Source organism: Colobus angolensis, unplaced genomic scaffold, assembly GCF_000951035.1.
Source record: "Colobus angolensis palliatus isolate OR3802 unplaced genomic scaffold, Cang.pa_1.0 Scaffold34, whole genome shotgun sequence".
NCBI lineage: Eukaryota > Metazoa > Chordata > Mammalia > Primates > Cercopithecidae > Colobus > Colobus angolensis.
Window position 1 is genome coordinate 5,436,976 of NW_012116710.1, and position 16,010 is coordinate 5,452,985.

The 16,010-nt window shown below is 53.1% G+C and overlaps 1 protein-coding gene across 4 annotated transcripts in view; it reads left to right on the forward strand.

Annotated features, from left to right (window-relative positions):
• The window catches only part of ACTN4 (actinin, alpha 4), an 85,658-nt gene that overhangs the window by 42,160 nt on the left and 27,488 nt on the right, over positions 1–16,010 (forward strand). For all 4 annotated transcript variants that reach the window (XM_011952392.1, XM_011952393.1, XM_011952394.1 and 1 more), the window contains exons 2-3: positions 12,421–12,535; positions 12,820–12,939. In XM_011952392.1, coding sequence (XP_011807782.1) covers positions 12,421–12,535; positions 12,820–12,939 — 235 coding nt within the window. The remainder of the gene's footprint in view (positions 1–12,420; positions 12,536–12,819; positions 12,940–16,010) is intronic.

Below are 16,010 nucleotides of genomic sequence, written 5' to 3' on the forward strand. Positions count from 1 at the left end.
TTAGGCAATGGTTATTAGATATGACAGCAGAAACATAACTGAAGAAAAATAGATAAATTAGACTGTTTCAAAACTGGAAACGTTTTGCTTCAAAGGACACTATTAAAGTAAAATGACAATCCACCGAATATTTACAAATTGTATATCTGATAAAGGTCTACTGTCTAGAATGTATAAAGGACTCTTAAACTCAACAGTAAAAAGACAAGCCAGTTAAAAATGGACAAAGGATTCAAGTAGACACTTCTCCAAAGAAGATCTACAAATGGTCAATAAGCACATGAAAAGGTGTTCAATGTCATTACTAATTAGGGCAAATCAAAACCATCAACATGGTTGGGCCTGGTGGCTCATGCCCGTTAATTCCAGCATTTTTGGAGGTAGAAGTGGAAGGATGGCTTGAGGCCAGGAATTGGAGACCAGCCTAGGCAACATAGTGAGACCCTGTCTCTACAGATAAAATAAAAAATTAGGCCCAGCAGGCAACATAGTGAGACCCTGTCTCTACAGATAAAATAAAAAATTAGGCCCAGCACGGTGGCTCATGCCTGTGATCCCAGTACTTTGGGAGGCTGAGGCGAGTGGATCACCTGAGGTCAGGAGTTTGAGACCAGCCTGGCAAACATGGTGAAACCCTGTCTCTACCAAAAAAAACAAAAAAAAAAACACCACAAAAATTAGCCGGACATGGGGGCAGGTGCCTGTTGTCCCAGCTAGTGGGGAGGCTGAGGTGCGAGAATCGCTTGAACCTGGGAGGAAGAGGTTACAGTGAGCCGAGATCATGCCATTACACTCCAGCCTGGGCAACGGAGTGAGACCCTGTCTCAAAATAATAATAATAAAAATAAGAAATTGGCCAGGTGTAGTAGCATACTCCTGGGAAACTGAGGTGGGCATGTTGCTTGAGCCCAGGAGTTCAAGGCTGCAGTGAGCTATGATGACACCACTGTACTCCAGCCTGGGCAACAGAGCGAGACCCCAACCCTAAAACAAAAAACCAAAAAACCACAATGAGATACCACTGCACGCCCACCATGATGGCTGTAATCAGAAAGTCAGATAATGTAAGTATTGACTAGGATGGGAGAAATCAGAACCCCCACATTGTTGGTCGAAGTATAACATGGTGCAGCTTCTTGGGAAAACAGTCTGGCAGTTCCTCAAATTTTAAACAGCTGTTTTGTATTTTTAGTAGAGACGGGGTTTCACCATGTCACCCAGACTGGTTTTGTCTCAGCCTCCCAAGTGTTGGGATTACAGGCATGAGCCACCAGGCCCAGCCAAGTTCCTCAGATTTTTAAATATAAGAGGTATCATATGACTCAGCAATTTTACTCATAGATATATGCCCAAGGCAATTGAAAACATGTCCACATAAAACTTACACATGTGAATATTCATGGTGGCGCTAATATCCAAAAGATAGAAGCAAGCAACCCGGAGGCCCATCTCTCAATGAATGGATAGGCCCATCAGCCAATGAATGGATAAATAAACTGTGGTATATCCATAAAATGGAATGTTATTTAGGCAGGAATGAAGTACTGATACGTGCTACAACATGGCTGAACCTTGAAAACATGCTAAGGAGAAGCCAAACTCAAAGATCATATACCATGTGGTTCCACTTGTATGAAATGCCCAAAATAGGCAAATTGCAAGAGAAAGAAAGTAGGTTAGTGGTTGTCAGGGGCTGGGGGCTGGGTAGGAGGGAAGTGGGGTTGAGGAGTGACTGTACCAGTTTTGCGGTGGTAGACATGTTCCTTGTGTTTTTGGTTTTTGGTTTTGAGGTAAGTTCTCACTGTTGCCCAGGCTAGAGTGCAAGTGGCACTGTCATAGCTCACTGTGGCCTCGAATTCCCAGGCCTAAGTGTTCCTCACACCTCAGCCTTCTGAGTAACTGGGACTACAGGCAAGAGTCACCATACCCAGTTAATTTTTAATTTTTATTTTTATTTTCTTTTTCTTTGAGACAGAGTCTTGCTCTGTTGCCCAGGCTGGAGTGCAGTGGTGCAATCTCGGCTCATTGCAACCTTTGCCTCCTGGGTTCAAGTGATTCTCCTGCCTCAGTCTCCCGAGTAGCTGGAACTACAGGTGTGCGCCACCACGCCCGGTTACTTTTTGTATTATTAGTTAGAGACGAGGTTTCACCATGTTGGCCATGAGAGACAGGACTAGCTGGATTTCCCAGGCCGACAAAGAATTCCTAAGCCTAGCTGGGGAAGGTGACCTCACCCACCTGTAAACACGGGGCTTGTAACTCAGCTCACACCTGACCAATCAGGTAGTAAAAGGGCTTACTAAAATACCAATTAGGCTAAAAGCAGGAGGTAAAGAAATAGTCAAATCATCTATCATCTGAGAGCACAGGAAGAGGGACAATGATTGGGATATAAACCCCAGGCATTTAAGCCGGGAGTGGGCAACCCCCTTTGGGTCCCCTCCCGCTATATGGGAGCTCTGTTTTCACTCTATTAAATCTTGCAACCACACACTCTTCTGGTCCACATTTGTTCCAGCTCAAGCTGAGCTTTCGCTCACTGTCCTCCACTGCTGTTCACTGCCATCACAGACCCACCATTGACTTCCACCCCTCCGGATCTGGCAGGGTGCTGCGTTTCTGATCCAGCGAGGCACCCTTTGCCGCTCCCATTCAGGCTAGAGGCTTGCCATTGTTCCTGCGCGACTAAGTGCCCGAGTTCGTCCTAATTGAGCTAAACACTAGTCGCTGGGTTCCATGGTTCTGTTCCATGTCCCATGGCTTCTAATAGAGCTATAACACTCACCACGTGGCTCAAGGTTCAATTCCTTGGAATCGTGAGGACAAGAACATCAGGTCAGAGAATAAAAGGCTTGCTGCCATCTTGGGAGCAGCCACCACCATCTTGGGAGCTCTAAGAACAAAGACCCACCGGTAACGGCCAGGCTGGTCTTGAACTCCTGACCTCCTGATCTGCCCACCTTGGCTTCCCAAACTGCTGGGATTACAAGCGTGAGCCACCATGCCTAGCCTTGTTGTGGAATTAAATAGTGGTGATTGTTGCACAGTCTCGTGAATATACTAAAACTCCCTGAATTTTACGTAAAAGGGGGAATTTTTTGGTATATTGTGTGAATTACATTTCAATTTTTAAAAATTGATTCTCCAAATTATGTACATATTTAAAGAGTACATGAAAGAGAGGGAAAGAAAGAAAAGCTGGATGTGAGATGCTGCAACCTGATTCTACTCACTCCTAGATTTATAGAGTACCTACTATGTGAAAGGCACCACCACTCCAGGCATTGGGTTCCCATAGCAAACAGAACCCTCCTCTGGGGAGCTTATGCTGCACTTGGGGGGGAGAGTGACTATGAACAAAGAACATAGTTTCCGATGGTAGTAGGTGCAGTGAGTAAAACAATGCAGTGTGAGGCCGGGTGCGTTGGCTCACACCTGTAATCCCAGCACTTTGGGAGGCCGAGGCGGGCGGATCACCTGAGGCTGGGAGTTCGAGACCAGCCTGACCAATATGGAGAAACTCCGTCTCTACTAAAAATACAAAATTAGCCAGGCCTGTAATCCCAGCACTTTGGGAGGCCTAGGTGGATGGATCACCTGAGATCAGGAGTTTGAGACCAGCCTGGCCAACATGGCGGAAACCCGTCTCTACCGAAAATATAAAAATTAGCTGGGTGTGATGGTGGGTGCCTGTAATCCCAGCTACTCAGGAGGCTGAGGCAGGAGAATCCCTTGAACCCAGGAGGTGGAGGCTGCAGTGAGCCGAGATCATGCCACTGCATTCCAACCTGGCGACACAGCAAGAGTCTGTCTCAAAAAAACAAAAACAAAATCTGTCCTTTGCAGCAGCAACACACATGCTTTCTGGCACCTCAAAGGGGATTGGTCAAGACTGGAACACTGGCTGCAGGGAGGGGGCCGGGTGTAAAGAACTGGTTTCTGGGTGGACACGCAGGACCTTTGGAATGCTTGCTACCCCACTCAGCGGTATTTATACCTCTCCTCCAACTGCGAAGTCAGAGCTTTTTCATGTAGACTGAGAAAACTCCGAATAAGGCAACTTCAGGCCAGGACATAAGATGCATTCCATATTTCACTGTAATTGCTTTCAAATTAGGTTATGTCGTCATGTAACAGGCACACACAGTGCTTGCTTTGCCCCCGGCCGGTGCTGGGTCCTGGACGGACAGCCCCGTGTGTTGCTGTACTGCGGCAGCACCAGCCCTGATTGCCTGGCCAGGTGGGGCTGTCTGCGTCCCATGCATTAGTTGCTGCACCCATCTAATTTGTGGCCATGTTATCGTGACCTGCTCGTTTTCTGTTCTTTCAACCTGCTCCCTGGCTTTTATCTCCTTCAGAATCTGGTGGCAGTGGGTCTTCAAAAAGTGCTCAGGTGTGCACTCTCATAGACAGGCCAGAAGCTCCACAGGCCCCCTTGCCAGGGTGAGCACCTCTGCCTGTGCAGCTGGTAACCCAGATTCCAGAAGGCTTAGCCATCTGGCCCTGAAAGCGCCTTTATAGTTGGTGATGAAGCCCGTGGGCCAGGGAGCCGTTTCTGCTTTCAGGAACTGAAAAGATGCCCCAGTGGGGCTAGGCCTTGCTTGAGGTCTGGCAATAGCCTGCCAGATAGGTGATAAGAAGGCTGGGTGCCTACCCAGGAATAAATAGCTGTCCCTCCCCTGTGTCCAAGCCCCGGACACCCTTCCCGAGGACCCGTGGAAGCAGGAACCATGGGCAGTGTCAGAGGCCACAGCAGGCAAGGTGGGAGTTCAGGAGGTGGGACGGCGCCCTCCCCTTCAAAGCAGCTGATGCCCCAGCGGAGCGACAAACCCTACACGGTATTTCAGAGCCAAGGTTTGAAAACTCCCAGGGTGCTAGGGAGCTCCGTCTGGCCTCCAGGTACCTGGGGGTGGGGCTGGCTGTGGCCAGTTGCCGTCAACCCCGAGCCTAGGGAAAATGCATGCAGGTTGGTCCTTGTAGGTCAGCCTGTTGGCCTGTGATACCATGCTAGGCGGGTGGGCGGTGTACATGGCAGAAGAGTGTTGTGGTGTGAGGCAGCAAATGGTTTTTTCTAAAATCTTGTCAAGTGCAGGGTCCGTGGAATCCACACGTAAGCATCAACCTGGTGGGTGGGGAGAGTGAAGCCTGCGATCCGGTCTGGATCCTGTGCTACACAGTGCAGAGCCGGCATGCTCGCCCCTCCCGAGGGATCTCTCGAGCCTGTTTCTAGGCTCAAAGCGACTTTGCAAGAGACTCGTTTTATTCTGGGCTTAGTGGAATTCCAGCTTCCAACAGCCATTTCCCTCCACCCCCTTCAGCTCTGAGAACATGTTTTGTAACAGGAAGGCAGGAAGAAAAGAGAAGGCGAGTTTGTTCAGCTGGGTCAGCCTCATCCCACCAGGGCCCTTTCTTCCCTCCAGTTCACCATCGCTCTGCCTACTGGAACCACTCGGTTGCCCTGTGTCTGCCGAATGTTTGTTTCTTAATCAGTGCCCCAGAGTAGAGAGGGCTTTGCCTCTTCGGGTTGAGGGAGGGATTCATTGATGAATGGCTCATTAAAGCCCACTGCTGCCACATTCCTGGGTGCTTAGGTCACCTCCTGAACAATATCCATCATTCATTCACCTACCGCCCCACATCCTGGCAACTGGGAGGGGTCCCTGTGACGCAGGAAGGACTTTATGACCAGAGATGCTAGGTCTCCATCTCCCTCCTGCAGCCCACAGTGACAAAGCAGAAACTGCTCTTGGGGCTCCCTGAAGCCCGCCTTAGCGGGGTCACCATGGGCCTTGGCACACGGAGGGGTGACCGTGGAGCCCAACTCAACTGACAAGCTTGCCTTTCTCTGTTCTTCCACCCCCTTTCCCCCCAGTCACACCCTGTGCTATTTTAGCAACCAGAGAAGCCTCTTTAATAGGGTGCCCGCATGCAGGGGCAAGCTCTGAAGCCTTCTCTCTGTGGTTTGGTTCACATGTGTTCTCAAAGACAGATGAGTCGACATCCTTCCTCCGTAGATAGGTCAAGGGCTAGATGCAGACTCCCTTCACAGGAGGGCCAGGGACAGACTGGGAGCAGCGGGGCCACCTTTTGAGAAGCAGGCGAGCTGCTCGGGTGTCGCTCTACCTGCCTGCCTGCCTGCCTCCCTGCCTGCCTTGCTCTCTGAGTTCACCTCTAGCTCTGGGACCAAGGCTGGGCTGGGTGGGGACTTTTTTTTTTTTTGAAACGGAGTCTTACTCTGTCTCCCAGGCTGGAGTGCAGTGGCGCGATCTCTGCTCACTGCAACCTTCACCTCCCAGGTTCAAGCTATTCTCCTGTCTCAGCTTCTGGAGTAGCTGGGATTACAGGAGCCCACCACCACGTCTGGCTAATTTTTGTATTTTTAGTAGGATGAGGTTTCACCATGTTGGCCAGGCTGGTCTTGAATTCCTGATCTCAGGTTATCCGCCTGCCTCGGCCTCCCAAAGTGTTGGGATTACAGGTGCGAGCCACCGTGCCTGGCCCTGGCTGAAGGCTTCTTGACCTGACTCTGCTGTCTCTCCCTCATTGGCCAGCGCCTCCCATTCTAAGCAGACGTCGTGGAATGAATGCCCACCCTGTGTTTGTATGTATCATCTGTGTCTGTGTGACATTAAGCAAGTCACTGAACTTCTCCCTGCCTCAGTTTCCTCATCAAATGGAGATAATATCTCCTGTGATCATGGGGTTGGAGGTTTTAAAGAGTTGCTAATGTGTAAATAGTAAGAACTAGCAATTAGCCGTTATAGTGTAATTACCTTTAATATGTCATGTCCCCCCGCATCCCAATGCTGAATGTAATTTTGGTGGGGGGTGGGTTGAGACAGGGTCTGGCTCTGTCACCCAGGCTGGAGTGCACTGGTATGATCTCAGCTCACTGCAACCTCTGCCTCCCAGGCTCAAGCCGTCTTCCCACCTCAGCCTCTCAAGTAGCTGGGACTACAGTTGCGCAGTACCATGCCTGGCTAATTTTTGTAGTTTTGTAGTGATGGGGTTTTGCCATGTTGCCTAGGCTGGTCTCGAACTCCTGGGCTAAAGCAGTCCTCCCGTCTCGGCCTCCTGAAGTGCTGGGATTATAGGTGTGCGCCACCACGCTTGGCTGGCCAGAATGTAAATAACTGTTTTGCTTCCTCGCGTGTCCAGTACGTAATAGGGCTCCAAGTCAGTATTTGTGAGGCAGGTGCCTGCCTCTTAGGTGCAGTCCTGAGGGCATGGCCACTGCCACGTTCTGGACGGTCAGAATCGCTGCTGCCCCTGGAAGATGACTGCGATGATGAAGCCCAGGAGAGCTCAGTGCTTTTTGCCTTTCCCTCCTCCCACAAAGGGCTGGCAGCTGTGGTTCCTCCCAAATGAAATAGAAACCTTGAGTTTGCGTTTCTCCCTCGTCATGCCAGCAGGGCACCTCTGCCTTCCTCTTCCTGCCAGGGGAGGGAGGAGTTTCTCTCAGGGGCCCTTCACCCTGCTTTATTCCTGGCCATCACACGTTGACCCTTGTCCCCTTCGGCTCTTTCCGCACATGGCAGGGACAGCATGACCGTTTAATGGCCTTGTGAGGCCAGTGTGCCAGCCTCACTCCTTTACTCCCTTCCTTCTTGGAGCAGGCTCTGTCCCTTCTGCAGGAGGGCTTTGGCACGTGCTCTTCACAGTATCTGGAAGGTCTCCCTCATTTTTGTCTTATTAACTCCTCATCCTTCAGCTCAGAGTTTGAGAATGACCTCTTCAGGGACACCTTTCTGTGTCTGCCTCGCCACTCGCTTGATGCCCCCCCCGCCACCATGCTGACCGCACTCTTCAGCTCCCATCCCTCCTTTTCCTCATCTGTAAAATGGAGGTTGTACTAGCACCTCCCTCCAGAGATGGTTACGAGGGTGAGAGAATTAGCAAGTGATCAAGTGCCTGGAGCAGTGCCTGCCCCTGGTAGACTCTATGGAAGTGTCTGCTGCGGTTATTGCTGTTATTATTACCGCTTTTCCTAAGGGCGTTATTTCTGGAGTGAACTGATTGCTTGATTAATGAGATCAGACCTGGAGCCTCATGAGAGCGTCCACTTTTGTTCACTGTTACGGGTTCGGCACAGGGCCTGGCCCTCTGCTGACCCCCAGCACATGCTGGTCCAGGGAATGAATATGTGCGGACCCATGGTGGCGTGGGTCCGCACATATTCCGCACATCATGAAGTCGGCTGCCCACATTCTGAGAATTCTGCATGGTGGAGGGCGGCATGGTGGGCGCATAGGGCCTCCATCTATAGAAACCACCTCTCCACACCATCCACCCCACGCAGCATAGTCTAAACCGGGTAGGGAGAGGAAGGGTGGAAGCAGAGTGTTATTTTTGTAACCAAGTAGAAAAAGCGATGAATTTTTAAAGTCCCGTTCGAACTCCAGCTCCTACTCACCAGTCTCTCCGCATGGAGACGTGGTCGTCGGGGTCGACCTGTTCCTAGGGGTGGCCTTGTGAGTGCAGGCTCTCTCCTCACCAGAGCTAAGGGCTTTGTGAACCTCTGACGTCAATAGATGCCCGTCATCTTCCAGGAGGACAAAACAGGGCAAAGCAAGACATGGGGTGAGGATAGGAGCACATCAGTGGGGTTCACCAAGCCTGTGTCAGTTCCGGATCTGAGCGGGAATTCTGTTCTGTATCATCCAGGCCAGGCGAGTGGGCGTCCTCCCTGAGCACCTGTGCTTGGGGCTTTGCCTGCGTCAATCAGGAAGACAGAGCACACGGAAGAGTCACCATTGATTTCAGAGAGGACCTTCCTTTGACACTTGTTTAACACATCACTGAGTGATTGACATGCGTCCTTGTGTTTAATCCCTATCTTAACCTCTCGGTTATGGTCCTGTTTATCAGTGAGGAAACTGAGGCTTATCGCTTGCCTGAGGCCTCAGTGGCAGAGGCAAGATGTGAATCCATACCTGTGTGACACCCAAGCCAGAGCTCTTGTTTGCTACCCAGAGAAGATGAGCACAGGTGGAGTGTATGTATGGAGGGCGGGTAGTGCAGCAGCCCCTCTGAGGACAGGTGGCCAGAACCCAAGTGGCGAGGTTTGTTCACAGCCTCCACAGGGTGGGGTGGGGCCATCCGCAGAGAGTCTCCTGCCATCCCATTTTCCCTACATACCAGTGGGTGGTCAGAGGGCCTTTGCAGAGAAGAGACTGGATCTCAGTGCGTGCTTGTGCGTGTGTGTACATGCACACACATGCGTGTGATTCATCTGGCTCTTAATTTATGCCAAGGAGCCTGTCAGATGCTTTAAATGTATTTTCCCCGTTTAATTCTTAGAGCACACTGCAGGAGGTAGATTCTGATAAATCCATCTTACAGGGAAGGAAACAGACTTAAGTAGGTAAAGTCACTTGGTTGGAAACATGGAATGAGTAAGCCAGGGGGCTGGCATTCAAACCCAAACCCAGGTCTGTGCCCCTACAGAGCCTGCAGGAGCAGCTTACACAGGCTGAGGCTGTGAGGGGTGCTGTTTGCACACGTGCCCGGCCCTCCCTGCAGCCCAGGTGCCTAGGTCTGGGCCTGGCAACACCAGAGCACGGGGCCTTGGCCTCGGGGAACAGCCCTCTTGTGTCCTCAGGCTGTGGGATGTGTCTTGGCTACTTTGCTGCCCAGCAGTGCCTGCTCTCAGGCACACGTGAGAGTAGAGGCCTACCATCCATGGCCACTTCCTTCCCAGGCCATTTGCTGCTGCCCTCTGCTTCACAGGGCTGCTGGGCTCCACACCTGCTTGCTGCCCGCCATCAAGGCTGGCAGTGCTCTGGGGCTGTAAAGGCGCAGGCGCCATACTTCCCACCCCCTGGAGCTCACACTTGGTAGGAAAGAGAGCTCATGTGCATGGAACATCCAATAAGACTAAAAGTGACTGGGGGATGCTACGGGAGAGATGCCAAGGGCTGCGTGGTGCTGAGGGTGGGCAGGGGACAGAGCAGGCATGCTGTGGAAGGGGTGGGCAGGACTCCTGAGACCAGGGCAGGGAGGGAGGAGACCCTGGGAGGCACAGAGCCATCCAGAGAGCTGCCACTTCCTGAGCACTGCCATGCACGCTACAGGCATGGCCACCTTGAGTCCTCACACTGCCTGTGGCCTAGGTGGGATCTTCATCCCCACGTTGCAGAGGAGGAAATGGAAGTTAGGAAGGTTGGGTGGCATGTCCTCATGAGTGGCGTAAGCGGGGTTCCTGCCCTGGGCTCTCTGAATTCAGCATTGTATGGGGGAGGCTGGGAAGGTGAGTTAGTGCGCTCCGTAATGAGAACCTACTATGGGGCCTCTCCCCTCGAGGAGCTCATAGCCATGGGAGGGTGGGAGACAAGAACTGTTAGAGACCAGAGAGCAAGGGCATGATGCGATCTTCAGGGAGGAGCCGTCCGAGGCAGACCCGGGTCAGGGAGGCCATGGTGCAGGTACCGTCCAGGCACAGCATTTGGCCTGACTTTTGAGGGGTGCCCAGGGCTGGCTACATGGCAGAGCAGAGGTATCTTTAGTGGAGGAACAGCGTCGTGCCACCAGGAGAGGGTCTCTGTCTCCCAGGTAGAGGAATTCTCCATGGCGAGAGGTGGGGCAGGGGTGGTTTAGCTGTCCACGCTTGCCCGCGTTCGGATTTGGAAGGAAGCCCCATGCTGGGTCCACACTGTGGTACGGCATGTTAATTAGGCAGCTGCTTTGTCTGCGAGGGGCTTTATGTCGGGTCTCCCTGAATGAGCAGGGCTGGCGACAGTTGTCAAAACACATGGTGCTTGGCCAGAGCCTCCGTGGAAGCCCCTTGTGTTCCGCATGGCCTCCGCCTGCACCCGGGGCGTGGAATGTGCTCTTGTGTGTCTCTGGCTATCTGCCCACTTCTACACTGTCCCCTGCAGATGGAGAGGGTGGGGTACAGGGGTTCCTATAAGAAGCAGACACTTGGGGTTTTTCCCAGGCCCTGTTGTGGGAGGGTGCGTAGGCTGGTTTCCCTGAAGGCGCCTGGGCATGTTGACGTTAACTGATCTGAGATCTTCTGTGGCCCTAATGTCTATGAGCATGCCCCAGCTTGCAGGGGGCTGAGTAGCTGGGCACCACCAGGAGGCTGCATGCCCCGTGCTTGGGTGTACCTATGCCCTGTCAGCGTCGTTGGTCTGTTAGGACCAGGGACTTAGACTTCTTGTTTAGTACCCTCCTTCCCTTCCAGTTGGTCCTCCGAAACATTTTCCTTAGATGCGGGTGCCTAACCCTGGTGAGGGGGCCTGCCTCCCACTTGCCTTCCAGCCTCCTCTAAGCTGCACTGAGTCTTAAAAATAGGAACCGGGTGCGGTGGTTCATGCCTGTAATCCCAGCACTTTGGGAGGCTGAGGCGGGTGGATCACTTGAGGCCAGGAGTTCAAGACCAGCCTGGCCAACATGGTAAAACCCCATCTCTACTAAAAATACAAAAATTAACTGGGCGTGTTGGCATACGCTTGTATTCCCAGCTACTCAGGAGGCTGAGGCATGAGAATCGCTTGAACCCAGGAGGTGGAGGTTGTGGTGAGCCAAGATTGCGCCACTGCACTTCAGCCTGGGTGACAGAGTGAGACTCCATCTCCACAACAACAAAAGAATAGGAAGGATGGGGCATGGCATGTTCTCCAGGAGAGAGAGGGGGCGGGGGCATCTTGCTCACAGGAAGCCAGACGGCACAGGCATGTAGGCATGTGCCCAGGGCTCAGAGGGTCTATGTTCCTGGCCTTTCCTGGGAGGGCTTGCTGCTGGGCTGCCCAAGCTCGAAGAGAGACTTGAGGAAATCCTGCGTTTATGGGAGCTTTTCTTTTCCTGCCACTTTCCTGTTCTGGGTTGTATCTGTGCACATGATTGGAATGTGGCAGCCTGAGCTCCTGCCTGAGAAGAGCAGCCGCCGGTCAAGGAAGCCAGGGTCCAGCTGGGGCATGTGGGTCTGGCTGGCAGATGAAGGGCTGGCCTTCATCAAGAAAACAAGCCCCGTGAGGGCAGGAGCCCGACCTGTTGATTCCACACTGCTGAGCCTGATGCTCAGTCGTGTTTATGTGACCAAGTGAGCCAGTGGTGGGCTGAGGCACTTCTGTCTGATGTTTGTACTGGCCTTCCTTGAGGCAGCTCGGGGGTGTGGAAAAAGCACATGTTGCCAAAATTGACAGACTTGGGTTCAAATCCAAGCTCTGCCACTTACCATCTGGATGGTCTCGTGGTGGGTCATTAATCACCTGAAGCCTCAGTTTCCTCACATCTGCCTCCCGCGGTCACTGTGAGGATCAGAAACAATGTGTGTATCGGGCTTGTGCGGGGTGTGTGGGTGAGTGCTCCGTGGCAGCTGCGGTTCTCCTGAGGTCAGGGCTGTAGCCTGGCAGGTGTGTGGAAAGAGCCCGACAGCTAGGCTGACTCTGCCCTCTACCCTTTGTTCTGCCTCCTCAGACCTTCACGGCGTGGTGCAACTCCCACCTGCGGAAGGCAGGCACACAGATTGAGAACATCGACGAGGACTTCCGAGACGGGCTCAAGCTCATGTTGCTCCTGGAGGTCATATCAGGTGAGGCTCCAAGCCACACAGTGCAGCCCAGCCTTGGCACAGGTGCTTGGCCACAGCAGTCCCCAGAGATGCTGCCCACCCAGCTGTCTCGTTGCTCCTGAGGAGGAGAGAGCACCCCTTAGCAGCTGCACGGCGGCCGGGTGGGTGGGGCCGGAATGGCCTGGTGGTCCAGCAGGGGAACCTGGTTTTGGTGAACAGAGGAGACTCGAAAGCTTCTCTCCCTATCTCCCTTTCTCTCTCTCTCTGTCTCACTCCCTCTTCTTTTCTCTTTGTGCATTTCTCAGGGGAGCGGTTACCTAAGCCGGAGCGGGGGAAAATGAGAGTGCACAAAATCAACAACGTGAACAAAGCACTGGACTTTATTGCCAGCAAAGGCGTCAAACTGGTCTCCATTGGGGCAGAAGGTGAGCTGGAGATGGAGCAGTGAGGGTCCTGTTTCTGACCTTCAGGCTCTGAGGTACAACATCTGCATTCTGAAGAGAAATTTTGTTGGTGGTAGGGTGCTTGGGGCACTCAGAGCCCCAGTACATACTCAGCAGTGATCCCAACAACTGCTCTTGATACATGCCTAGCCCACAAGCTCCCCCAACCCCTTGGAAAAATCCGGTGGACACAGTCCAAATCTAGGAAGTGCAACCCACCCAACCATGGGGGCGGTGGCTTCTGTAAGGGGAGGAATGGTTTTGACTTGCACTCAGGTCGCCCTCACTGGTTCTCCTTGTGCCAGGCTCAGCAGACAGTAACAAACACGTGCCACAGCCTCCCTCTGTACCAGGAACACTTTTCTCATTATGCCCTGCCCAATATCAGAGAAGGGGACTGGAGGCCCCGTGTCAGGCATCGGGACAGGGAGTGCATGGCCAAAGGTCAGTGCCCAGACTTTGCCCTGTGTGCACAGGCTTGGAGAGTTTCACCTCTGACCACCCCAGGATCCTCCTGGGCCCCATGTAGATAACCAGGACTGTAGCCTCACTAGAGCAGCAGGCTCTTGGCAGGGGCCCCTGTTGAGCTCCCAGGCACTTTTAGAGACAGGCGAGGTCTGATGGAGCTCAGAAGCTCCCCAGCAGCGTGGGCTCACAGTTCTGCTCATTAGTCAGAGTAAGGATTCTTCACCCTGACATCCATGTTGTCCCAGCTTCTAGAAAAACAAAGTAAACTAATTGCTGTTAATGACAGGGCACTGAGAGTTTGGCCAAGACTCCGGGCCAGAATGTGTGTACTGAGTTCCAAGGCTCTGCCCTGACCCAGGACCTCTGCGAGGAGGGGTGCCAAGCCTTGCATGCCACAGTCGAGGTGGTTGGTGTTTGTTTAAAAAAATCACAACCCAAAAATTCAGTCAGGCCCTGAGATTTTCTGTCCTTGCATGGATCTTTCCTCTGGGCTCTGTTCCAGCCTTCTGCTTCTCACAGCTGCATTTATTTTGCTCAAATGCTAGTCTGTAAATACAGGAGGGGTTAGAGGAGAGACCCATGGCAGTCATCGTTTTCATTTGGAGAAAAACTTGGTCTAAAAATGTTCTCTGTTCATGCCCAAATTGGTTCACTCCTAGTCCCTGCGACCGTGGGGCCTCGGAACAAAGCCTAATGGAGGCGTTCCTGGGGCTCAAGGCACCTGAGAACCCCACCCCACCCTGTCCCCCTGTCCTTCCACATGATCGGGCATTCGCGAGATTATTGGCTTCCCGTAGGGGTGATGAGAGGGACCAGAGGCACAGCTGCAGGTCAGAGAAGCAGCTGGTGGATGTGTCATGAGAAACGCCATCCTCCTCTCACCAGAACTCCATAAGCCCTAAGCCCCCCGTGACCAGCTGCACCGGTGCCCGCTGGGCTGGGGAGCTGCGGCCTTGCCCAGCTCTGCAGGCCCAGCCCTCGGGAGGTGCACAGCATAGATTTCCTGAGGCTCGAGCTGCCTCGCTGCACTAAGAAGCAAGTGGCACTGCTCAGTTTCTGGGTCTGGGTCTCTGAACCCTAGGACAGGGTGGACACTGGGTCCCTCCCCTGTCTCTGGGCAGCAGAATGAGCATATTTCCTCCTCCGAAAACCCGAAAGCTGTGGCTCATGGACACCCCCTTCCTCTGGGTATATCCCCGGGGGAAGGTGGGCCCCATCTTCTCTGTGACCTCTCCACCTGCTTCCAAGCAAGCCTGCCCTGGAGTGTTCTGCTCAGAGGTCAGTGAGCCTCCTGTGGTGTCCTGTGCCTCCAGCTCTGCAGTTAGCTTTGGAACTCACCCCTGTGCCCAGCTCTTCCCAAGAGTGGTTGCAGCAGTGGAGCCCCTCTGTCTTCTTTGGAAGCCCCTTCACCATGCTCCTTGCATCTGGTGTGTTGACAAGTGGGGAGGACTGCCCTAGGCACGCCTGACTGGTAGACTCCAGGACGAGGCACTGCCTTCTCTCATCCAGCCTCAGACACACAGCTGCCCTGGGCCTTGCAGAGAAGGTTTTTCTCTTTAGTTGCTGAGGCTGAAGAAGGTGTGGTCCAAGCCCTTCTTTTGAGAAGTTTCAGCAAGTATTTTTTTTTTTTTTTGAGATGGAGTCTCACTCTTGTCGCCTAGGCTGGAGTGCAATGGTGGAATCTTGGCTCACTGCAACCTTCTGGGCTCAAGCAATTCTCCTGCCTCAACCTCCCAAGTAGTTGGAATTACAGGCACCTGCCACCACGCCAGGCTAATTTTTGTATTTTTGGCAGAGACAGGGTTTCACCATCTTGGCCAGGCTGGTCTCGAACTCCTAACCTCAGGTGATCCACACCCACCTCAGCCTCCCAAATTGCTGGGGTTACAGGTGTGAGCCACTGCACCTGGCTGCAAATGTTTGTTTTTAGGTTAGTTCAGAAAGCGTACAGCCTGGCCACCTGGCCTTGGGCCTGTGCTCTCCCCTTCCTGACAACACAGCAGTCATGCTTGTTCCTCACCGGCCTTCCAGGCACTGGATCCAGTGGTGGTCAGAGCAGCCTCGCCCTCATCAGGGCTGGCAGATGGTGAACAAGTAAACAGCCCGTCCAACACGTGATTTCACATGGTGATGGCTTGGGGGCAGCACAGGGGCCAGGGAGGGAGGAACTGGGTGGCGGGTGGGGGAGCTCCTTGGGACGGGCAGTCAGGGAAGCCACAGTGAGAGGTGGCACAAGCAGAAGCTTGCACGATGAGAAGGACCAGCCAGTTGAGGGTTGCAGGCTAGGGGCGTGCTTTGTGGGTGGACAGAAGGTGTGAGCATCTCAAAGCAAGAAAGAGCCTGGCTTGCCCAGAGGATGCAGCTAGAGAAATCTGGGAGGATGGCGGGGCCTGGACCTTCAGGGCGAGCCCTTTCCCTGTGGGCCAGGCATGGAGGCTTACACCTGCAGTCCCAGCACTTTGGGAAGCCAAGGCGGGAAGATCACTTGAGCAGGAGTTTGAGACCAGCTTGGGTAACAGCAAGACCCAGCCTCTACAAAAAGTTTAAAAACTAACCAGGTGTTGTGGCGTGTGTCTGTGGTCCCA